The following is a 25660-nucleotide window of genomic DNA, read 5'->3' as shown; positions in this document are numbered from 1 at the left end:
AGATTTGTTGAAACTGGATTTTAAATGGAAAAAGAATCTTATCATTTTATAACAATGACTGTCCTATTACTTTATTAGCATGATTCACTGTCGATTTGTTGCCTATATTTTATCTTTGTGCTGGCATGCTGTCGCTTTCCTCTTCTTTTAAACAATGTCTAATTTGTTTCCTCTCAGTCCCTCGCGTGAACGGTCACTCGAAAGCGGAGCGTGTGGTTCGTGACTCAGCTGTTGGCTATGACAGTGCATCAGTGATGAGCAGCGAGCTGGAATCCAGCTCTTTCATTGACAGCGAAGAGGATGAGGCTGCCAGCAGGTCAGACATCTACAAGTGTTTCATTTCCCAGAAAAATGTATTTTCCTCAGAAGGCATGATTCATTTCCTTTTAAACAATGACTGTCTTTATTTACCAATTGGAACTTTTCAATCTCTAAACTGATTTGTGAAGCTGGCCCTAAAATGTCATATTAATGAAATGTTTAAAAGGAAATATGAAGTATAGTTTGTAAATTGATTTAATCGACCCCCCCCCCCCATTTATAACTGAAGGTTATAAATGAAAAATATCTAAAATCTTACCGTGTTAACACATCAGTGCCAGTCAGAATTAAAAAAATTAAAAATTAAAATAGACAACCCTGATTTTAATTGAGAATTAACCTCAATAGTGCAACAAAAATAGTGCATTTAGAGGTCATAATTAGAGCTTCATTCGTGTAGTGTTGACCTCTGCCCTGACCTCTCGTTTTTGTCTGACGGCACAGACTTAGCAGTTCAACGGAACAGAGCTCTTCATCACACCTCATGCGTAGACACAAACGCAGGCGACGGAGACAAAAGGTCACCAAAATGGACAGGGTGAGAACACGAGGGAAAGGACACATTTCTACACATTAGTGTTTGATCTGCACTAATCTTTTGTATGTTCTCTTGACAGTCCTCATCCTTCAGTAGTATTACAGACTCCACAATGAGCCTCAACATTATCACGGTCACTCTCAACATGGGTAAGAACTTATTTACTAGTTAACTTTTTCTCATCATTCATCCCTGTGCTTCCTCCCTCGCTTCTTTATCTTTCCACTCCACCTGCTTAATAAACTGACTCTCCTGTTTTTCAAGGTCTAGTGTGCACAGTGTAAATATATGCTCTAAATATAGCCCCCAGATGAACACCTAATTAAAAAACAGCCTTATCTCTTTTTCTCACAGAGAAGTACAACTTCCTGGGTATCAGTATAGTCGGTCAGAGTAATGACAGAGGAGATGGAGGCATCTATATTGGCTCCATTATGAAAGGCGGCGCAGTGGCGGCTGATGGCAGGATTGAGCCTGGAGACATGCTGTTACAGGTGAAAGGATCAGCAGTCTGGAACCACTTTCAAGGCTGATCTAATGCATTTTAGGAAGATTAAAAAAATCAAATGTGCATTAAGATAATTGCCAATGTCTACAATTTTTTTTTTACTTAAAGGGATATTCACCCCAAAATGAAAATTCTGTCATCATTTAGTAACTCTCAAGTTGCTCCAAACCTGTATAAATGTCTTTGTTCTTCTGAACAAAATGGAAGATATAGTCCGCGGGGTTTTAAAAAGTATTAAAAAGTGATAAATCAAATTTGTCAAATTTAAGGCCATTAAAAGTGTTAAATGTGGTCTCAGAGGTAGTATTTTTTTCCAAATTAGGTATTATTTTTTTCAGACTATCAGGTGTCCTATTCTGATTGAAATTCTATGTGCGTTCGCGTTAGTTCGTTTAAATATGGGCTTTAGCATATCTGGGCACATAATCAAAGATCTGTCGTCTCCGTCTCAACGTATGTTTGATGCTGACGTCATATTCAGTGGTCGTTCGGCATCATCTCAGAACACTGCGCGCTCAACAGAAGTTTTATTTTAGACTTGCTTCAAGGCATATCTTCAATGACTATCCTCATAAGAGCAATCTTAAATGATTTATATAAAGTCTAAAATGAACAAAAAGAGTTGTGAGAGAATGAGGCGCGATCCATAGACAGTATATAAACCAATTTTTTTACGGTCTACAATATAAACAGTGAGATCCGCGTGTCTGTTTGCTCTTAAAGGGACAGCAGCCAATAAAGCTTCCTGTCAGTAAAGTTAAAGAACAAAGGGAACAGAGAAAATGACTCGCTGCTCTTGACTAAATAACTTTTGTAGCTTTAATAAGGATTAACTATTTAATTTATAGTTTATGCAGTGCAGACTGCATATAACTTTGATAAATTTATATTCTGTATATTTCCTAACTCTTAAGACAGGAAGGGCAGGAGTAAACATGACCTTTATTATGGGTTTATGTTAGTATTGTTTTAAGTTTACTTAAATTAAAAACTGTTATATTTTTGAAGCCTAATAATAAATGTATAAAATTAAAAAAAAATCAGTAGCTGTATTAATATCAGTAATACTGGCCTTCATTCATAAAAAGATGTGAAATCATTATATTAAAAAATATATTAAAAACGTACAAAAACATTTTTTTTATTGCGATTAATCACAGAAAAAATATGTTTTTAATCGATTGACAGCACTAGTTTTTAGTATTTTGTTAAATTCAACAACTTATCACAGTTATAGAAATGTAATATTTGGCTCAGGTTTTGTTGTTGGAAAAAAAACACTAAATAATTGAATTGCTGAATTACCAATTAATAATGGAAATCAAATGTGTATAATGCTTCTCCTCAACCAACCTTTGTGAATGTTGAGATCTATTTTACTGTGTCTGGATGATAACTTATAACAGATTTCCTCCTGCTGTCGATTCTAAATCTATTCTTTTTTGTAGGTCATATATGTCAGAAAGGTCGCTGATTAACACTTGCAATTCAGTGTCCTGATGGTTTTAAAAAAATATTTTGAAGGTAGTAAAAAAGGTATTATAAAGTAGTAAATTTAACTTAAGGATTGCTGTATATACCCTGCCTTAAAGGGAAGATAACCCTTTAAAGGGATGGTTCATCTAAAAATCTTTTTTCGTAACTGTATTACACAAAAGAAGATGGACAACCAAAACCAGACTTTCTATTCAATATTATATCACCAGGAAAATCACCTTTAATATATTATTATGCATGTCAACGTGCTAATTTAAACTTAACATGATTCCTTTAACAGAACTGAAACTGACCTTTTATTCTAAATCTCTTCTGCTTTTTAGTTTCCAAATTCACTTTTGAGGGATTATCAAGATATAGTTATGTCACCTCCCTGTTTGTTGTTGACTTAGTGTGCTCCTCTCCCTCTCCTTCCTGCTGAAGGACCTTGTTGTAGTCATATTTGTTGTGATGTACCACAGTGGACAGAATGGTGCTTTCAACTATTATGTCATTTATTTACATAAAAAGGGTTTTTCCTCAGTTCTTGGGATCAGATTCAGCTTAGAAACTGTGATGGTTAATGACCCTGTTTTATTAGGTGAATTTTGGACAAGGGTATTTACTCACTCTTTTATTTCAAACTCATTTGACTTTGTTCAATGAAACGCAAAAGAAGATTTTTGATCACGTCCTGGTAACACTTTTTTTTATTTTTTAGGAAAAAGCACTAAGAGTGTAGTCCATATGCACTATTTTTATTGTTTTTATTGACTTAGATTTTGGTCTTTGTGTAACAGATTAAAAATATAGTGCATAGTTCAGACTTCAGAATATAGTCCATAATCATTTGATCTCTTTTTATGGAGTTTTAAAACTTTTTTTTAAATTATTATTATTATAATCTCCCCACTTCTCATTCACTTTCTTTTTACTGAAAAGAGTGGCCGGGATTTTCTTCAGATATTCACTTTTTGTTTGTTCATAAAAGAAACTAGCAGTCATGATAACTTTGCTGCTTGAAATTATAATCACGGGAATAAAAAAAAAAAAAAAAAAAGTGAGTTAATAATAAAATAAAATAGTTGGGTTAGGGTTAAGCACCTAGGTTTAAACACTTTTAAAATTCTTCTGAGTTAAAAAGCTTAATGTGGTGTAATGCATCGAACTGATGGGAGGTTTAATGGAATTGTAATCTTCTCAGGTGAATGATGTGAACTTTGAGAACATGAGTAATGATGATGCCGTCAGGATTCTACGGGAAATTGTCTCCAAGCCTGGGTGAGAGAGGGTGCTACACCCGAAATTAGTGGTACACGTCAAGTAAATCATGCCATAAAATGTATGTTTCATTTGTTCTCTACAGGCCAATAAGCCTAACAGTGGCAAAATGTTGGGACCCTTCTCCTAGAAGCTACTTCACAATCCCTAGAGGTACGTACATGCCACCTGCCACTATAGCAGTTCAATTATAGACATGAAGAACCATGCTGCATTTATCTAGTTCATTTTTGCTTGTGTTTTATTACCTTGTGGATTGTAGTTACATTCTGCTCCATGTCTGTCCTCAGCTGAGCCAGTAAGACCCATTGACCCTGCTGCCTGGATCACACACACTACAGCACTTTCTGGGCCGTACCCCCATTATGGTATGATCCATCACGTTCATGTCCCGTAAGAGATCACCTGTTTGCATAACGACAGATTTTTCATGTTAAAAGGTGTTATTTTTTCCTAATTTCACAGAATTTGATGACCTTCCCCTTTCTGTGCCAAAAACAGACATGGCAACTATAGTAAAAGTCATGCAGCTACCAGACTCAGGCCTGGAGATCCGAGACCGAATGTGGTTGAAGATCACTATAGCCAATGCTGTCATTGGTTTGTGTTATTTTTTTGCTGTGGTTTGTTGGGCTCCCTTTTTTTGCACATTGTATATTGCAAGCATGAAGTTTTTGGTTGATTTTTTTTTTTTGTATAAGCAATGTATGTAATTGTTCAATCTGTGTGTTCCAGGGGCTGATGTTGTTGACTGGTTGTTCTCTCGGGTGGAGGGCTTCAAGGACCGCCGCGATGCCAGAAAATATGCCAGCAGTTTGTTGAAACACGGCTACCTGAGACACACAGTCAATAAAATCACCTTCTCGGAGCAGTGTTACTACACCTTTGGAGATCTGTGCCAAAGTACAGTCATCCCACAGTCATGATCATACGGGCCAGTACTGTTTAAAAGTTTGGGGTCTGTAAGATTTTCCATTCTTTATGAAGGAAGTCTCTCACACTCACCAAGGCTATATTTATTGGATCAAAAATACAGTAAAATCTGTATTATTGTGAACTATTATTAAAATTTAAAGAAATATTTTCTATTTGAATATTTTGAAATGTATTTGATTCCTCTGATGACAATGCTGAATTGAAATGAATTGGCTGAATTGCCATTCCCCCAGTCTTCAGTGTCACATGAGTCTTCTGAAATCATTTTAATATGATGATTTGTTGCTCAAGAAACATGGGACTTGATCATTGGGCAAGAAAATTCCTGTACAGTCTCTCGAAACTGAAATGGTGTCTTTGGAGTCACACTTTTTATTGTATCCTTGCTAAATCGTAATAAGAAAAAACCCTTGCCAACCCCAAACTTTTGAACACTAGTGTACCTTTAAGATGTTAACCAAAGATTTGGTGCTTAGAGCCATAAAACGTAATTAATAATATTATAATTAAAAATTATGTGAAATTTCATAAATAAAATGTTAATTAAAATGTGTTTGTTTTCAGATATGGCTTCTCTCAATCTGAATGAGGGATCCAGTGGTGGTGGCTCTGATCAGGATGGTCTCGCTCCTCTTCCTCCACCAGGAACCAACCCCTGGCCCCTCGGCGGCCAGCCCTACCCTTACCCAGGTTACCCCACGCCTCCGCCAGTCTTTCCTCCTGGATACTCGGACCCCTGCCACAGTTTTCACAGTGGCAGTGCAGGCAGCCAGCAGAGTGAAGGTGTGTGTGTGTGTGTGTGTGTGTGTGTGTGTGTGTGTGTGTGTGTGTGTGTGTGTGTGTGTGTGTGTGTGTGTGTGTGTGTGTGTGTGTGTGTACATGTTTTTCTAGCCTGGTGGGGACTTCAAATGCACACAGACTCATGGGGACTCGTGTCACTGTGGGGACCTAAATTGAGGTCCCCATGGGTACAAAAGCTTATAAATCATATAGAATGTTATAACTCTTCAAAATACAGAGTTATTTTGAAAATGTAAAAATGCAGAAAGTTTCCTGTGATGGGTAGGTTTAGGGGCAGGGGCAGTGTAGGGGGACAGAATATATGGTTTATACAGTATAAAAACCATTACGTCTATGGTGAGTCCCCAGAAAGATAGCGCACCAGACTGTGTGTGTGTGTGTGTGTGTGTGTGTGTGTGTGTGTGTGTGTGTGATCTAGAGAGTGCAATGACGGATAAGAGCTTCCTGTGTGACTTTTTCTTTCGTTTTTAGAACACTTGATGATGTTAAGCAACAACAGCAGCACTGTCCTGTTACATTAGTAACCACTCAAAAGTTTTTTGGGGGGCATTAGATGGAATTTGTTATAGTAATAAGGAAACCATCAGTGGGTTTATTGTAAATGTGCATGTAGGATGACATGGTACATTACTACTGTTTATTTAGGCAGATTGAGTTTTGCTTTCAGTACCTGAATGAAAGCATCCGGCCAGAATGACATCAGTGACATAAGACTAGTTATGTGCACGTTTGCATAAAGAAGGACGATCATAACACTTTTTGGTTTTGCCCATTTTCAGAAAGCAGATTTTGACATATTATCAGTCACTATCTACCTAAATGAAATACATAACCAATGAATAAGTCAGAGACAGGTAAGCTAGAAGTAAACAGCCTGGTGTTACATTTAAAACACCCTTCCCGTAAATGAAAATGATCATTAATGTGAATGATTATATTTTACGTGTAATGCTAGACGATATAAAATACAATCAAACAAGACATGAGTTTAAGATTTAGGACATACTTCAAAACTGACGCCTGACTATATGTAATCACCAACACGCATTACATGTGTTGACATGAAAAATACATTTAATAAACATTAAATCCTAAAGACACACACAAAAAAACAGGAAAATGCTGATGATTTTTGTATTAATGCTACCATCCAAAACAACATGCACACATACAAACATCGAATTCAATTTAACTCACTTGATTTTCAAATATCTGTGCCAAATGTGAGACTGGTATTTTGGGAGCTGGAAAATTGATTTGTTTTTATCAATGTTAGATTTATTAAAGGGTTAGTTGTAGCCCAAAATGAAAATGCTGTCATTAATTACTTACCCTAATGTCGTTTGACACCCGTAAGAATTCCGTTCATCTTCGGAACACATATGAAGATATTTTTGTTGAAATCCGATGACTCAGACAGGCCTTCATTGACACCAATGTCATTTCCTCACTCAAGACACTAAAGACAAAGACATTGTTAAAAGTCCATATCAATACAGTGGCTTTAAAATAATTTTATGAAGCATAGAGTATAGTTTTTGTGCGCAAAAAACTAAATGACGACTTTTATAGTGATGGGCCGATTTCAAAACAAATCTTCAAACAGTTATGAATTAGTGTATTGATTCATGATTCGGATTGCCAAAGTCCCGGGATTTCAGCAGTTTGACACGCGATCCAAATCATGAATCGATACGCCCATAACTTAAATCTCAAAAAATCTTCATTTGTGTTCTGTAGATGAACAAAGATCTTACGGGTGTCGAACGACATTGGGGTCAGTAATTAATGACTATGGGTGATGGGTGAACTAACCCTTTAAGTGTTATCATTGTCCTTACTTAAAAGTATATGGCAATTTATTGACTTTATTAAATAATTAATTAACTTATTGACCAATCTTGAAATCTGGTTTAACAGTACGACTAAATCAAGATCCCAGATGCCGACTATTTACTTTTTAATCATTCCATTTCCAGAGCATCATCATTGTCGCTGTATTCAGTTGGATATTCCATATGTGTGGTATGGCCAGACTTTTAAAATAATTTATGCTGCTTATGCCACCCTTTGCATAAATATGCATGGAAGAGTTAGTACAGAACTGGGAATGTGTATCAGGAATTATGCAAAAGTTATCAAACTAAATGACTTTTAAATACTAATCCAGCATACTTGGGTTTGGTCGCTACAGGAGGCGTAATGTAAGGTGGCATCACAGAAACTGAGGTACAGGGTTCAGTTTGTGGGAGTGTGTTGGGTGATGTGTCATAATTATGATATTCCCTTTGTTTTGCTGGCCGTCTGTAGACTGATGGGAAAGTTCTCCTAGGCACAGGGGATCTGGTAAGATTAGCACTTTCACCTAAATGCCTTTCCGCCCCACCTTTTCTCTTTGTCATCTTGTTATTCCAGTGGTTTGTCATTATATGGCATATGAATCATTGAGATGGCCATTGTGACTCCCCAGCTGTGTTGCTTGTTTGTGTCTTTTGTGTGGGCATGTACAGTTCTTTACCTTCACTGTGCATGAGAATCAGACTGATTCTCATCTTTCGAAAAGCTACATTGCAGTATGCTTTTCTCTATTTGCCAAAGTATGAATCAACTTGGAAAAATGGATATTTCCATGATACTGTATGATGTGAGCCAAAGCTTCTCAAACTTGGGAGTACTGCATTAACCTCAGCTGCATTACCTCAGACCATGTCATTTTGACCTACCCTCAATGCTGAAGTTTTTAAGACACATAACCTCCACAAAATTATCTTACTTGTACCATATCGTTTAAATGTGACTCATATATTTATGTTGTAAAGTATCCTCATGGTATTGCTGGCCTTTAAACCCTGTCCTAACCAGTTGCGACACAACAACACCACAGCCAATCAGAACAGAGTGCATAAAACTAAGAACATGTACCTTCCACGAAGCCTTTTTCAAGACGGCATCCTTTTTTTATGCTGTTCCTTGTCAGACCTGGGGAATTTGTTTTTTGTTTGTTTTTAATATTATTGAATATTTTTATAATAATGGGACAGTTTCAGGAGAGATGGGAAGCAACCGGGTCATCCAAAATGCCCAGCATGAGGGATTTGTTTAGTGTTTATCAATTTCCATAATCAGTCTCTCTTTGTATATGTTTGATGTTTAATATACACTACCATTCTAACATTAGAGGTCGGTAAGATTTTTTTGTAATGTTTTTAGTAGAAGTCTCTTATGTTTACCAAGGCTGCATTTGTTTTTGGAACCATGATTATTTTTTTAATAGAACATTTAAAAAGAGGGAGTCTTTCATGCTCCTTGCTGAGTAAAAGTATTTATTTCTTTGACAAAAAAAAAAAAAAAAAAACCTGACCCCAAAACTTGAACGGTAATGCACAAGAGAACTGCAGAAAATGAATCAAGCAACTAAATGTATATTTGTTTGATGCGGAACATAAATTCGGTTAAGGTGGAAGAATTGGCTGTCATTGCTTGTCGAGTCTGGTTAGCATATGGTTTTATGAGAAAAATAATAGTATTTTTTTCCAAACACATTTCGTTTTCTTTTCAGGTAGCAAAAGCAGTGGATCCAACCCCAGCACTGGAAAAGGACGGAGACCTTCCCCTCGAGAGAAGGACTTTAAGGCGCCGTGCTGTGGGGGCAGCGAAACAGAACTGGTCACATGGGTCGGAAAGAGGGGTGAGAGGGTATCCAGTCAGCTGAGTCATCACAGCCGCTCTGCTGTCAGTCAAGCCCACACAAGCCACAGTTATGCTCACAGTCATGGCCAGTGTCACAGCGTCTCGCAGCACAGCCACAACTTCACCTACAGCCACGCGCCTTTCGTTCAGCCCAATCATCTGTCCTGTGCCCACAGTGAGAGAAGTCACGGCTCTTCCTACGGTCCGCCGGGTCTGCCCCCTCCGTACTGCCTTGCTCACCTCGCCCCCAAAGCGGCAGCAAGCAACAGCCCACCTGGGGCTCCACCCATTCGAGAGTTAGGAAACGTCCCCCCAGAACTCACCGCTAGTCGGCAGTCTTTTCAACATGCTATGGGCAATCCTTGTGAATTTTTCGTTGATATTATGTGACAGGAGAGTGCCTTCAACCCTTTCAGAGCACAAGACCTAGTTCCCACAGTTTGCTTCATGAATTTTTGCTACTGACGGCCCCTGCACTGAGAATGTACAAACTGACAGCCCGATTTAAATTACCCAATAATGAAAATGGTCATTTACTCTCGTTTATCCTCATGTTGAGGTTCTTCCTTCTGTGGATGAAAAAAAAACTGTTATTTTTAACTAAAACAAAACAATTATTTTCAGTAATTGAACTAAATCTGGACAAAAAATAATAAATATAAATATTAGATGAAAATTAGAACTCTTGCCTTGGCAACTAACAGAAAATTAAGTACTGGCATTATTTAAACTTAAATCAAAAATATAATTACAGATAAAAAATAAAAGCTAATTCAAAATATGAATAACTATAATAGTATATAAATAATACTAAAATGCAATGTACAAATAATTTTTTTATTTTATTTTTAAATATATTTTTTATCTTGACCATTTTTTTATCTAGAATATCCTGACTTTTCCTTTTCTTTCATATAATAAGAGTTAATAGGGACTGGGGGTGTTAAGCTACAAAATGACAAAAAGAAAAGTATCAATTAATCATAAGAAAGAGGAAAAGATTATAATAGTTATTATAGTTATTTTTTTTGCGATAAACAAACCGAGATTCATTGTATGGCTTCAGAAGACACTTGAAATATAGCACCCTATATTGCATGGACTACGTTAATTTTACTTTTATGTTTTTTTTTTTTTTGTCATTTTGGAACTTGACAGCTACAGTCCCTTTCACTTCTATTATACGGAATATAACACAAACGTCTTTTGTGTTCACAAGAAGAGAGAAAGTGAGAAACCACACAAGAGTGAGCAAATGCCAGAATTTTCATTTTTAGATCAACTCTTTCCCAATTTAATGTTATTTAACGTTAGATCAACGAAGGACACTAAAAAAGCACAACTGCAGAGTTCATTTAAACTCTGACACAAAAACTACAATACTGCAGTATAGCAGCTGCACAAGATAACACAACTAATAAGCTTTTTAACAGGCAAGTCAGTGTATCAGACTGATGCTTCTTATTCTGAGCTGCTCTTCACTTTGCACAATTTACAAGCCAGACAACTGGTTAAAACAGTCTGTACTTTTAAATGTATCCATGTGCTGGATGAAATTTGTACTTACACAGACTCATAATCCTGTTGACAATCATAATGACAATTGACGTCCTAAACATTGCTGAATGTATTGTCTTGTGAGGCTACAACTCTTCCCAATTCCCTCATTAGCATTATAGCATGTTAAGCTATCATTAAATAAATGCTTGGATGTGTTAATGTTAGTCTCATGGTTGCAAAGAGTTCTGTCATGAACTGTGTACATGATACATTTGAAACAATAACAAAAAGGTGCTTTTCATAGAGTCCGTGAATTGACTGTTCAAACGTCACCAGTTGTCTTAGTATTTACCACTGTAATACGAACATCACTGTACAGTTAATGCAGTAGTCTATGATCAGAGTGGTAGTAGGCCCTGTAAGTTAAAATGTAGATGATGTTTAAAGAGGCAGATAGGTTAACCAAAGTCCATTGGCAATTATTGAGTTGTGATCTTTGTTCTAATATAGTTGTTTATAATGGAGGAAAAGGCAAGCTATATGATGTTTGTTCTGATCAAGTTTACTGGTAAAGCAGTGAGGTGTTGTCCAAGAGGATATGTCCTTGTTTGTGATGTTCTGACCTATCTGCCTGAGCCAAAACAAGAAAGAGACAGTTTCTGTCAAGCACTTTTGGAAAATAACTTCTGGGCCCTTAAAAATGAAATGATGATTGCAGTGAGAGCTGTTTGCTTTATTGTTTCTTCACAAAAGAGGAATAATAAATTGTAAATATGATAACATATATATATATATATATTATATAAATATAAATATATATATATAAAACTGAGAAAATAAATTTTATGTATTAAGAAATGGCCAGCCATCGTCTTGAAGAGTCGCTTGTTTTTCGCTTGTTTTTTTTTGCCTGGCTACCAGTTTTTCTGTAGCTGTTAGCTAAAGTGCGCTAATCGAGTAAACAGCTTAAAAAAATCCTCCATAATGCGGTCACTACTTACATCTCATTTCGTCTGTAAACTGAACTCTTACAGGCAAAGGCAAAGACAGACGCATTTGTATTACATTCCAAAGAGCTGTTTTCATCCCCACAGTGGAAAATAAAACCATATCCGGATTGGCACGGAATGGAGCGGTTAAGAAAAGCGGTTTGGCCCAATGGCTAAAGGCTCTTTTGCTTAGTGATGCCAATGAAGAAAAACATGTTTGGTTCTCCAATGGACCTTGCAGTTTACTGTTCTTAAATTAACTTTAATCTTATAGTGTGAAGAACATTTTGAAAGTCTAAATAACCTTTTTCCACATTAAGAAACTTTTGTGAAATGGAAAGTTTCCATGAATGTTAAAGGTTCTTTATGGAGCCTGTTTTAAGAGTGTTGCAAAAGTACCCTTATCTTGACCCACTGCCTGTCATCAAGTCTCCAGTATTTCCTATTTACGGAAACTTTTGAGTGTCTGATAAATGCTTTAAGTTGTAATGTCATCTTCACTATCTGATATTTTGTAAGCATGATTTGTGCCGCCAAACCACCAGCTAATTTTTAAAGAACAGATGTCTCCCGTCTAACTCATTTTTGGCCCGTATGGCCAAGAGGATATGTTTTATTAAACAAAAGGAACACTCCACTTTTTTTGAAAATAGGCTTATTTTCCAAGTCCCTTAGAGTTAAACAATTGAGTTTTACCGTTTTTGAATCCATTCAGCCAATCTCTGTATCTAGCGGTAGCACATTAAGCATAACTTAACATTCATCATTAAATTGGATTAGACCATTAGCATCTAGTGTTGTCAGAAGTATGATGTGATTGGCTACAATGATCAACACACAGGAGCGTTTGAATGCACACGAAAGTGTGTGAAAGTGTTTTGAAAGCGGGAGCAGGAGCGTTTGAAAGCGCAAGCAGGGGTCAACCAGCGGACCGGTAGACTGATAGACACCTGCATTCAAACGCTCTGTGTGTATCTGTGTAAGCTCTCTGTGTAAAGCATCATTGATGTATATTTACAGCATGTTTGTGAAGCGCTAATCATTGTAGCCAATCACAGACATATTTGATGAGTGTGTGAGCACAGTCAGAGGTGTTTACGATTCCGCTCAAAGCATCACATTTTAAATTTGGTATCGAGGTCGGTACTTTTGACAGCACTATTAGCATCACACTCAAAAATGACCAAGACTTTCAATATTTCTCCTATTTAAAACTTGACTCTTCTTTCGTTACATCAGTTATAAGTTTTTGTTTTCTATACCGATATGGCTTGGAACTATTCTCTCATTCCTGCGTTATAATCACAGAATGTTGCTGTTGTACCATGGGTGCAGCGGCGCAATGATATTCCGCAGTGCCTGAAAGTAGTCCTCAGATAGGTAACTTCCAATGTGACCGGCACTAAGTTTGTGTAGTTGCAGAAAATGCAGAGTTGCAGCCAGCAAATTAGGTATTGGATTTTTCTGTGCGATTAGCCATGGTTCTGTGTGTTGTAAAGGGCTGTGATAGTAAGTCGAAGGTGTATTCTACCACCATGTTTCACAGAATGCCAAAAAAAAAAAAAAAAAAAACGTTTAAAAACTGGTTTAAGCATTTTAAACCAGAGGACTGTTTTGAAAACATGGACAGTGTTACCCATGCCACGGTACGGCGTCTAAGGGATATGGCCAGACAGGACAAAATGAATCACCCATGGCTGTAACATTATTATTTTTAGTTAGCTTGATCAACCAGATTGAAAAAGCACTGCTCTTGTCTTTAGCTTGTTACCTGTGAAATGCAATCACTGAGTTTTGGGGGACCATTTAGTTTGTCCAGTTACATTAGTAGTTTTGTTGTAGAGAATAACAACTTTTCATTTTTCTTTGGTCTTAGTTCTGGGAAGGTTCTCTTTAGGTTATAAAATAAAACCCCAAAATAACCTGCAGGGAACGTTCTATTTAGGTTACAAAAACACAGCCAATACGGAACGTTCCCAGAATGTTCTTATTTGGTTCCCCACAAAAATAACCAAATGGGAACGTTAGCGGAATGTTCTATGTTTACTGGGGAGGTAGTGTAGTTTGATTAAAAGAAACTTTTGGAATTGTCTTGTTTATCTACAGTTTATATGGTACATAATACTAGTGATGTTTCGTTCTGTGCCGAGGCTTTGGAGAGTGTGCCGGGTTTTTCCTGCATTGAAAATGATTTGGCGGACCGCCAAAGCCTTATTTGATCAGTTATTGTGATTTATGAGGGATGTAGATGACTGCTGTGCTTATGACAGGGCGCATGTTAACTGAGTGACAGAGAGAACGAGCAGAGTGCACGCACTCTCTCTGTCTTTAAAATAAGCACTGTGTTGCCATATTTCATATATTATTTTAATCAAAATCAAAAGGTCAGAAGACCGAATCCATGTTACCGCTGGGTTAACCGTTGGGTGTGAATTGACTCTTCTCTGACTCACCAGTTGGAATCTGCTCTCTTCGTCCTTTCTGTCCCAGTCTGTTCATCCACATTTTGTTGCTTTTCACGTTTCAAAAGCTCATCTTGATTGTATCTGTTATTCCGGTTCAAATAGGTATTTATCTATTTGATTAAATATCAACTTTTATTTTCCGTTGGTCTTGGTAAATGATGTTACTGAAGAGTCAAGTTTTAAATAGGAAAAATATGGAAAGTCATTCTTGAGCGTGATGCTAATGGTCTGACGTATGCTAAGCTATTCTAAAAGTGCTACCTCCAGATAAAAAGTTCGGCTGAATAGATTCAAAAACGGTGAGCCTATTTTCAAAAAAAGTCGAGTGTTCCTTTAAACAAACTGTTATATTCTATGATGTACTGTTATATTCTATAAGTATCTATGATGAAATTTGTGAGAAGGTATGATTTTTACGCCTCTGAAGCAAGTTTCTCTCAAAGCTAAACATTTGATATAATACTATTTGCTACACTGTAAACCCTACACTCAAAATAATGAATTGGTAGAGCCAATTAAGTAGAGCCAACTCAAATTAAACAAATTTGTTCCATCAAATTAACTTTTGTGAGTATTTAAAGCTTTCTTTTTCTTTTGAGTTCACAAAACTGACAGATTTAAAGGGTTACTTCAGCGAGCATATGGCTTTGTATTAGTAGAAACCCTGGAGTAAATTCAAATGATTGTGCTTACCCCTCCCCCCATCGGAGAAAAAAATTAGGTTCGTCAATTTACGTCATGGAGGAATTTTTGGCCAGAGGGTAAAGACTACAGCCAGCAGAGGGAGCTATTTCGTCACTAGAGCAGTTTGTTGACTAACCCTCTGCCCACAAGTACACGCAAAAAAGGGGGCGTGGTCTTGTTGCTCTCCCACGTGGAGCAATCAGAACGAAGGAGGGACTTCATAGAACAAGGAAATCATCAGGCCGTTTTTAGGACAGAGAAAACAGCGCTGTACAGATAAGTAAATTGTGTAAAAAATACTGTTTCTTTTTACACACGAAACATGAACTCGTGTTATATTGCACACTGTAAACATAATCAAAGCTTCGAAAACACGCGAAGAACGGGACCTATTTTTTAAAGCTACACTGTGTAACTTTTTTAGTTTATACTTAGCTAAAAACACTTAGTTCTTTCAAAATATATATTTGCTCATTAATGTATATTTACTTCTTTCAAGTAATAAAGTATTCTCGTAAGTTTATAATATGCCATTGAAAATACATACGGGTGGGGTTCGAATGCTGGTCGCCATGTTGCCCCTCCATCTTGAAAGTACATTAGCCATAAATTCAAGCTTCGCCTTTCACGTTTTAACACTCTGGCAACGTGTCGAATGTAAAGAGATGGATTGCCATGTTAATCTTGGACTAAATCGGCCACCGTAGGAGTTAAAAAGAAATCAGAATTGAGAGGAACAGAAACTATTATTCACTGCATGGTCATATACCTTTTCACCGCTAGATGGGGGAAAATATCACACAGTGTAGCTTTAATATTTGCTATATTATAATATATTTGCTCTTCACACTTAGATGATCCATGTAAAATGCATTTCAGAGTAATAATAATATTTTTTTTGCATTTATATAGCGCTTTTCTAGGCACTCAAAGCGCTTTACATAGAAGGGGGAATCTCCTCAACCACCACCAATATGCAGCACCACCTGGATGATGGGGCGGCAGCCATATTGCGTCAGAACGCTCACCACACACCAGCTGATTGGTGGAGAGGAGACCGAATGATGAAGCCAATCAGGATATGGGGATTATTAGGAGGCAATGATGGACAGGGGCCAGTGGACACATTTGGCCACCTGCCGGGGTTACACCCTTACTACTCTTTATCAAAGGACATCCTGGGATTTTTAACGACCACAGAGAGTCGGGACCTCGGTTTAACGTCTCATCCGAAAGACGTAACTGTCCTAAATGTTCTGTGGAGCTTGTCTATTACTCCTCATAAACTATGTAAAGTTTCTTTGGAGATAATTTTTCATGGTAAGTCTGAGACACAGCATTCTGAAACACTTACTGGCATACATGCATAAGTGTTTCCCCTGCTACTTTATGTGTAAGACATTTGCATGAATGCTGCGGACCCTGCTCTATCTCTGACACACCACTGCTTCTCGGTATCAGGATGTGACACATATGCTGTAGCTTTTAACTTTTAATCCCCTGAATTTAGTTTTTCAAAGATAAAATACTGATCACTTAAAAAGAGAGGAAGTGACAGTGGAAAGAACAGATGCTGATGGTGATAGATTTAATGTGACACACACAGATATATCTTTGAGTCTTTAGCAACGTGTGTAAAATGTGTGCCGAGTTTGATGCTTAGACAAGTTTTTTTTTTTTTTTTTTTTTTGCCACTTCAAATGACGCCCAGACAGAGTTTTTAAAATGGTTCATATTGCAAATTACGCAATTGGAGTGGGTGGGCAATGTCATTTAACCTTCCAATGAAAAGGTCAGTGTGGGGGTGTGTGATGTGGTAACGCCAGAAGACGTGGCAGAATAAGTGTTTAGTTTTAGTTTATTACATGACATAATAGTATTTAAGTATAGCACTAAATTAAGCCTAATTTCTGTAAATTATGAGACTTTCCCTGCGTCCCAATTCGCATACAATCCATCCTAAATAGTATTCGAAAATAGAGTATATCCCAAATCGTATGTTGAAAAGAGTATTTCAAAGATTCCCGGATGGTTTACTATTTCCGGTCCGAATTGGATCGATGGGCACTCTAACGGCTGATATTGCCCACAGCCCATTTCGAGTTGGACGAGGATTCGATTAGAACTACAAACGCGGATAAAAAGCGTTAAAAAACTACAAACATGACGGATGTGCGAGTTCGACGTTTAAGTAGAGAAGTTTACATAAAGTGGTTTGAGTGACCAACTATCAATATTTAACCTGACAAAAATATATTTATTCAGTGTTGCCCACATTATATTTCACCTGCAGCAGCATTGTGAACTTTTTTAATGACACGTTTGGCCATTAACTTTTAAATGCATCATTATATTTAAACTGCAAACACAAAAGGAGAGTCTCTGACCCACAAAGACCCACACATGGCAGATCAACGAGCGGCAACATTTCTCTCCGATACTGTAGGAGATTGAACTGAATGTGGAGGATTTGAACTGGGACGAATCTGACGATGATTGACAGGGCAGATAAACGGTGACGACGGGATGCACGTAACTAAGCGACAGAGTCCGTTAAAGATGGCGAAGTAGTAGGCTATGTCCCGAAGCTTGCATACTTTTCTGCTACACACTCAAAAGTATTACTTTTCTTCACAAAAAGAGCATACTTTTAGGACGTAGTATAAGTAGGCGAATGGAGACGCAGCATAAGCAACTAAAAGAGGGGAATTCAATGAGATGCTGTCTGGAAGTATCATCTCTTTTGTTATTGGATATGAAAAACTGAATGTTTAAATGAAATGCTGCTTATATTAATTATGAAGGCTGCATAACATTGACATTATTGCAACTTCCAGACTGCTAAAACTATGAGTGATAGAGGTAGTTAGCCACGTGCAATTAAAAGACAATTCCTTTCAGGTGAGCTGCTGAGCACACCTGGTCACGCACGACCGTCTGCGGCTGTCTTATGTTTCTCAAAGAAACTAATTTCAAGTGCTATTATTTCCAATGTACCATTTCCTGCATATAGTAGCATTTCAGGTAGGCCTAAGTATATAAAACCCATGTCTGTCTTTGTTTATTCACTCAAAAACATATAGCATTTGGCCATATATGTAAGATTTATGTAGTTGAATTGCATATAAAATATAAATTACACAAAAAAACCTAATGTGGTATTTGTGAGTCATGCATAAATGAAACGGGTGCGATTGCACTCCAAAAATCATGGAAAGTTTATTTATTCTATGGGCTGTTGAATGTTTGCTAAGAAATTGCATTTGGAGAAGTAAAATATGTTTTTGCCATGGTTGCCTGCTAAAATGAGCATTTCCGGGGCTAAATATCACAATTGAGGTCACTTCAACATGGAAAAACAGCCCGCGGCAACAGTTAGCCCAATTCTGTGGGAAAACCGCAGAAGTGCCTTTTATGGGTCTTGAGAGAGGAACACTGGTGTCAATGAAGGCCTGTCTGAGCCATTGGGCTTCAACAAAAATATCTTTATTTGTGGTTCGGAGGTAGGCTACGTGTATCGGACAACATTGGGGTAAGTAATTAAAGGGTTAATTTCCCCAAAAATGAAATTTATGACATAAATGTTGTTCCATACCCGTAAGACCTAATATGTAGGCTAGTCTGACAGCGTATGCAACATGGTATGCAAGTGTATGCACACTATACTGTCCATGTCCAGAAAGTGAATAAAAACATCATCAAAGTAGTCCATATGTGACATTAGTTAGTTAATTAGAATTTCTTGAAGCATCGAAAATACATTTTGGTCCAAAAATAACAAAAAAACGACAACGTTATTCAGTATTGTCTTCTCTTTCGCGTTTGTTTTCAAACCTCAAATAAAGATTAAAATGATCATGAATCAGCTTATTGATTCGGATCGTGTGTCAAACTCCTGAAATCACGTGACATTGGCGATCCAAATCAATGCGCTGATTCATGACTGTTTGAATCTTTATTTGAGGTTTGAAAACAATGAGGAAGTAGAAATGACTCCCTGCGTCTCAATCAGCTCCCTAGTTCACTAGTCAGGACACTGATCAGGATATAAGTCAATGGGCTGACTCCCTGATCAGTGCCGTGACAACTGAACTAGGGAGCTGATTGAGACTCACCCTGAGTTATGGTTGACACATTATATAGCCTAACTGATGCTGATACCTTTGGCGTGAGTCATGATGTGTCATTAAGAAGACGTCGCAGGCTGGCAAAATGGCAATACCAACAATTTAACATCGATCGAATGATCTATATATCTATCTATCTTTCTGTATCTAATAATGTTTCGAGGTAACACCCCAATCTCTATATAAAAATGTCTTAGGAGAAAACACTCGGCCACTAAAGATGACGTCAATATAGAATAGAAACGAGCACTTCAGTGAGCACTTCCAGCAATGTCAAAGCTTTAAAGTCCTCTACGCGCTGTGTACAAAGTATAACATTTATGCCTTTTTATGATGCGAAAAAAAGACATCGTCATATTTTTCTCCGTCTCGCTCTCTTAAACCTAACTTTAAATTGTATATCACCCCTGGCTTTTTTTAAATTTTGTTCCTTTTTACTAGGCTTACCTCTGTCTACTGTTTTGTACCTATATTTGCTTTTATATTTGTTAAATAATAATAATAAATAAATGATGATAATAATAAAAAAAAACTTCAAGCGCAAAGAGGTTTGTCTTTGTGGCCACGCCCACAGTTGTGTGTGAGCGAGCGCTTACGTAGGCTGTGTTCTTTTTTTGTGCGCGTGTGGTGATTCTCATCTTATTGCGCGTTTGCTTCGAGTCAGGACTACTACACTGAAAACAGTAAGAGAATAAAATGTATTTATTTAGTTATTTATGACTAATTCATTAATACGAACCATATTCTATATTAATAATTTTAACGTAGCCTATTTATTACGTTAACTTATTAACGTGTAGCCTACATTTTAAAATATTTAAGCATTTGTGGATTTTAGAGAATGATTGAGCCTATTTCACTGTTGTCATAGTGGAATGAACTGATGAATACAATTTTAATAATAGGCTATTACAGCATTTTCAATTATTATATTTTCCTTAGCTTATATCACATATAGCATACAGGTCTACCAATAATACACAATAATTATTCCCTAATGACTTCCTTTAGTTTGTAAATTTAATTTTTTGTAGGAAGAAATTCTGACTCAAACCATTGGCTATATTAATACTTTTGATGTTTTATGTTAACATTTCAACATGTACATTTAAAACTATTTAAGTATTTGTGGATTTTTGATGTTCATTGAGCCTGTGTTTAACTGTTGACAAAGTTGAATGAACTGAATAGTTTACATTTTTAATCAATAATAACAGGCTATTAAAGCAACATTAAATTATTCTGTTTTTCCTTATATCACACAGCCTACAATTATTTAGTAATAATGAACTAATAAACAAAAATTATTGCTTAATGACTTTCTTTAGTTGGTAAATAGTTTTCTTTCTGTGTAGGAAGAAATGCTGACTGCTTTCCAGGCACTGCATGTCCTGCTGATATTCAGCCTAGTACTGGATTACACTGTAGAGGCTGATACCGGCTGTGCTGATTGGTCACTGTCTGGAACACATGATGTCTGCTGCAAAAGATGCAAGCCAGGTACAATAACTGACACAGCAGTGTGATTTATGTAACTTAACAAGATATCTGCAAATCTGACATGTTGTTGTCTTAACTTTATCTTCATTTTAGGAAGTTTACAATTTTATAATTTCCCTTAATATCGGGGATACAAAAAATGAATTAGTTTATCCTTGAATATTACACATTAGTGACCTAGTGAAGTAAGTTTCAGATCATTTTGAAAGTGCCACATGAAAGGAATGTGGTTTAGCACTCAAAGGGAAATCCATGAATTGTTCTGTCATTGCATAAAGATGACTAGATCATCCTTGACCTCAACTCAAGGGTTGTCCCAACATGTTGCACAATACTAGTATGGGAAATCTTACTGTGAATGCTTGAAAAGTATCACAAGATACTCGGTGGATCTCAGTCTCTATTATCAGTAACTGACCTACTTTTTTGGACGTGTCATTCCAGATAAGCAAATGTTGTATGATGTATCAGATAATAAACTTTCACTTTACATTGTCATTATGATTTTAGTGTATTGTGATGTGACCCATTTTTTAAAAAAAAAGGAAAAACTATATAAGCATAGTCCTACTTGCCATGTCACCACTTTTGGCTTATTTTAGTATGTCATAACTTTTTGTATATTTTTCAAAATACTAAAACTTTTTTTATTGCTGGATTTTTATTGTTATGATATTTTGGACCCTTTAATATAGTGATTAGAGTGCAGAAGTCATGTCTATAACTGTCAAATGTGTATGAGTTTCAAAGCCATGCTGTAAATTTCTTATGGTTTCAGGGAACCGCTTGGTGCAAAAATGTGGAAGTGACCCAAAAAATCTCTGTACCCCCTGTACACCTGGCACTTACTTAACCAATTTAACTCAAGACCACTGTTTGAGATGCACACAGTGTATAGGTATGTTTCAGTTTTACATCCTCACTCCTGTTTTTTTAAAGTTTGCAGTATGAAAGAACAAATGATTTGGTTTTATTCGCATCATCATAGGCTTTAAGACATACCGTGTAAGCATTAATCTTTCTGGTGCATATTTATAGGTGTACAAAATACAGTTAAACCTTGCACTATCAGCAGCGACACCGTGTGTGGATGCCAGCCTGGATTTCGGTGCGGAAACGACAGATGTTCTTTCTGTGTTACTGAATGCAAGGAGGGGGAGGAGCCCACCGAAGACCGTAAGAATTCTGGACCTGTTTACATGACACCGTTTTCAAATAAACATAACACTTTTTATGCAGTTGGGCCGTTCATTTACATGACAGCTGTGCTTTGGAGGGCTTAAAAGGCAAACTTTTGAAAACAGTCACAGTGTAAACTACAAAAACGTGAATTTGTGAAAAAGGCGATGTAATGCGCACACATATTACATGTTTAGTCTATAGGCCAGTTATATTTATGTCCAGCACCATGTTGTTTAAATAGCAAATCTGTTTGGGCTGAAAACCAGATGTGTTCAGGCACATTGTTGGCATCTTGCTATTTTAAGCTCTTGATCTGTTCAATACAAAATTGCTTGCTGTGTTATTTTCATATAAATAATTTCCTTCAATGTTTACAGGATTGTGTAAAAAATGTCCAAAAGGAAAATTCAATGACAAAATTCATAGTATGTGCAAAGAATGGAAAACAAGGTAGGGTACAATTACAGTTCGTCTCTTTCTGAAATTAGATCTGCATTTGCCATAACACTCATTCAAACTCATTCATTCTCTAGTTGTCTTGATGGACAGATTTTGGGCAAAGGAAATGCTACCAGTGACCGTACGTGCACATATTCACACGAAGGTAACAAGGAATACAGGGCAACGTAACTTGGGTGTCAAGCAACATATTGCTACATAATGTAATGTAATGTTTTTGTGTCTGTTACAGAAACTTTAACAACCTTTTCTGTGATCAAAAAAGGTAAATGAGAATATCTAGTAAAAAAACCCTATATTGTTGCAGAGCTGTGATCAACATACATTGTCAATTTAATTGCATATCTTTCAACATTGATGTTGGGGTCTAACCTTTCAGAAGAGACAAACACGCTTCCAGTTTTCATTGTTGGAGGGATGGCAGGGTTGGCTGTCCTTTGTATTATGGCATCAGTGGCTGCTTATGTAAAGACACAAAACAAAATGGAGAAGAAGCCAGAAACTGATATCCTTGATCAAGGTACCATCTAAACTTTTACATTCTGTTCTAGAGTAAATCTACCTGTCATGATGTCTGAATTTACAGTAGTCATTTCTTTCTTTTAGAACACTCAGATGACTCCAGCATTATTGTAGTGGAGCAGGAAGACTGTAGTTGCCATCGTCCTGAGCAGGAACAGGGTGGCAGCACAGAGTCCATCAGCACGCAAGACTCAGAATCTAAACTCATAGTGTGAGTTCACTGGACACTTTTTCTTATCCTACTGTAGAATTCCTACATAGTGTAAGATACTACTGAAATTCCACTAAACTGTGAAATGCATCATTGACTAGGTGTCAATCAGCCATTCCAGCTGATGTATCTGTGATTAATGGGAACAAAATAGGCATTTTGATATTCCTAAGCACAAATTGAGCCTAGAGTCATATCACTGTTTGCATTACGTGTTTAACTTCTGAAGTGTAGAGCACCTTGATAACAAGAGGAAAGTTAACGTAGGTGTGCAGTAGCAGACAGTATGAAAACCGTTTTATAAGAGTAGGCGTCGTCTAGTGGCGATTGCATCACATTTTCAGGTCAAAGCCCTCTTGAAATACCCTGGTGGGCTTCCCCACTTTTCTTTTGAAAACAGCACCCTTTTATTTAAATGAATAAAAAAATGCTGGTCCAACGACTTCATGACACTGAGACAGAATAACAACAAGGCTGTTTTACATTGCATGTTTGGATTTTTCTTAAGCAATAGCATTTTTTTTGTTGCCCAGTTAAATGTTTGGAAATCACCAGAGACTATTTACAGTAGATGTGGCTGACCAAATCATGTAGGAAGTGGACTCAAGAAACAAGTGTTGACTGGTGCTAAAACTGAACTTTTGACCTCATCAAGATTTTTGTACATTTTACTGTTTTGTACATATTAGGATTTAAAAATAAATTAATAAAATTGTCAACCCAATCTAAACCTTGGGTTAACAGAATCATAAGTTATGATTTTTCCATTCATTCACAGTTCGTTCTTTACCCTGGAATTGAGTAAATTAACACTAGATAAACATAGCATGCAAACCGTTTAAATCGACCTCGTTTCGCTCTTAAACATTAGTTGGGCTTTTCATTCCTGATTGTACGAGTTCATCCAAAATGAAAATTAGCTCATGATTTAATCACCCTCAAGTCATCCTTGGTTTATATGACATTCTTTTTTCAGATGAACAGTAGTCCTGGCTCTTCCAAGCTATTAATGGAATGAAATGAAGTCCAAAAAAGTGCACCTATCCATCATAAAAGTAATCCATATGACACCAGGGGGTTAATAAAGGCATTCTGAAGTGATTTGTTTGTAAGAAAATAATCATATTTAGAAACTAAAACAGCTAGCTTCTGACAGTCGGCTGTACGCAAATTCACGTGCAAGAGTAACCCCTGACCTGAAGCGCAGAGGATAGAAAAAAAACACACCGGTCACTAATTAGAAGTCTGAAATGAGAATTTTTTTAAAAGAGAAATATCTAAAGGATTTTGATATAAGAGAAGAGGAGCTTGAGTTTTTTGCCCAGCCTTATTTGTTTGAATCGCGAGGTGTAAAAGCTTATGCTACTCCTGTGTCACTTTTGGCGCAAGTCAACTTACATAGGCTGTCTGCCAGAAGCAAATAATTTTACTTTATAAAGTTTTAAATATGGATGTTTTTTCTTACAAGAAAAGGCCTTTATTAACACATGGGAGTTGTATGGATAAGATAAGAGAGTTAGGTCATTAAACCAGTTGTTGGGTACAAAATCCTCTCAAATTGCGAAAACATGTCAATGATCATTTAAAGGGACTGTAAACTTCTGACATGGCACACAATCTAAACCTCTGACTGGATTCTAAGATTTCACATTTCTATTATCTAATCTATAAAAAAAAAAAAAAATTAAAAGTACTGTACATTTTACATTGCTGGGTGACTCAGCGGGAGTTCCCTGATGACCAGCTTTAAATAAAATTTACTGTGCCTGTAACGTGATCCACCTAGAGTGCACCTTTGAATTACAATGACTCATTTTGGCTTCCGGTTACATTTTTCTCCCACATCTGGCCTCGGGCAGACACTTACATGTGCTGACATGTTAAGAGTTAAATAATGTACATCCATAAAATAAAATAAAAACTTTTGGCGCCAGGGAGATGTTTTGTCAGGGTATTGGCACTGAGGGGGGAATGGAACAGCTGGTGGGCGAGTGATGCGTCTTAAATGTTCAAAAAAGGTCACCCTGTTTAATGTGTCACTTCTGCGTCACCTTGGGTTTTACTATGTAAAACCCTGTAGAGTAATCCTGTTTATAAAACAAACCAACCTCTTGCAAAAAAAAATTCCCTATGCACAAGTTTCGCTTTGTGGGAAGAGAAGGTCTCGCTCAAACTTTGTTTGAGGTGCTTCCCGCAGAGATTTGCATGAATTTGATGGTAATTATGGTAAGTTTAACCTCTCTGTCTACAGTCTAAATTTAAATCCACACAATTTCTGCTGTAAGTGTGAAATGTGTTTATTGATATGCATCTAGAAAGATATTGATATTTAATCTGACTTCTGTATTTTTTAAATGTATATATGCATTGAAGAAGGCATACTGAATTATGACAACACGTTTAACATTGTTGTCATAACAGCACGGAATACATTGGGAACGTATAATGGTGGCACCGAGGAGCAGTACAA

At 36.9% G+C, this 25660-nt stretch overlaps 2 protein-coding genes across 5 annotated transcripts in view; both read left to right on the top strand.

Moving 5' to 3' along the window:
• Positions 1–10249, top strand: part of dvl1a (dishevelled segment polarity protein 1a) — a 41739-nt gene extending 31490 nt beyond the window's left edge. Inside the window, exons 5-15 of the mRNA XM_067445928.1 lie at positions 178–316; positions 766–859; positions 939–1008; positions 1214–1353; positions 4048–4124; positions 4210–4277; positions 4415–4492; positions 4590–4724; positions 4860–5027; positions 5625–5843; positions 9421–10249. Coding sequence (XP_067302029.1) covers positions 178–316; positions 766–859; positions 939–1008; positions 1214–1353; positions 4048–4124; positions 4210–4277; positions 4415–4492; positions 4590–4724; positions 4860–5027; positions 5625–5843; positions 9421–9941 — 1709 coding nt within the window. The 3' untranslated portion in view covers positions 9942–10249. The remainder of the gene's footprint in view (positions 1–177; positions 317–765; positions 860–938; positions 1009–1213; positions 1354–4047; positions 4125–4209; positions 4278–4414; positions 4493–4589; positions 4725–4859; positions 5028–5624; positions 5844–9420) is intronic.
• Positions 10250–16964: 6715 nt separating this feature from the next.
• Positions 16965–24437, top strand: tnfrsf9a (tumor necrosis factor receptor superfamily, member 9a). Of its 4 annotated transcripts, none has more exons than XM_067445924.1 (9): positions 16965–18213; positions 20672–20816; positions 21595–21714; positions 21855–21992; positions 22376–22448; positions 22532–22602; positions 22690–22722; positions 22837–22977; positions 23064–24437. In XM_067445924.1, exons 1-9 carry the CDS (start codon positions 18181–18183, stop codon positions 23192–23194), a joined length of 885 nt encoding a protein of 294 aa, XP_067302025.1. In that variant the 5' UTR covers positions 16965–18180; the 3' UTR covers positions 23195–24437. The 4 variants fall into 4 exon arrangements, with proteins under 4 accessions (XP_067302025.1, XP_067302027.1, XP_067302026.1 ...); XM_067445926.1 differs by lacking the exon at positions 16965–18213 and adding an exon at positions 18477–18721; XM_067445925.1 differs by lacking the exon at positions 16965–18213 and adding an exon at positions 19909–19999 and having other exon boundaries at positions 23064–24436.
• Positions 24438–25660: the final 1223 nt, after the last annotated feature.

Source organism: Pseudorasbora parva, chromosome 6, assembly GCF_024679245.1.
Source record: "Pseudorasbora parva isolate DD20220531a chromosome 6, ASM2467924v1, whole genome shotgun sequence".
Taxonomy (NCBI): Eukaryota; Metazoa; Chordata; class Actinopteri; order Cypriniformes; family Gobionidae; genus Pseudorasbora; species Pseudorasbora parva.
The sequence above is the reverse complement of the archived record's forward strand: the minus strand, read 5'-3'. Positions and strand labels throughout refer to the sequence as shown.

Bases quoted from the DNA above. Each gene is read 5' to 3' on its own strand.
- tnfrsf9a (XM_067445924.1), top strand. From the start codon at position 18,181: ATGTACCATTTCCTGCATATAGTAGCATTTCAG. The intron at 21,715-21,854 runs GTATGTTTCAGT...GCATATTTATAG, and splicing joins GAGATGCACACAGTGTATAG to GTGTACAAAATACAGTTAAA. The intron at 22,723-22,836 runs GTAAATGAGAAT...CTAACCTTTCAG, and splicing joins CTTTTCTGTGATCAAAAAAG to AAGAGACAAACACGCTTCCA.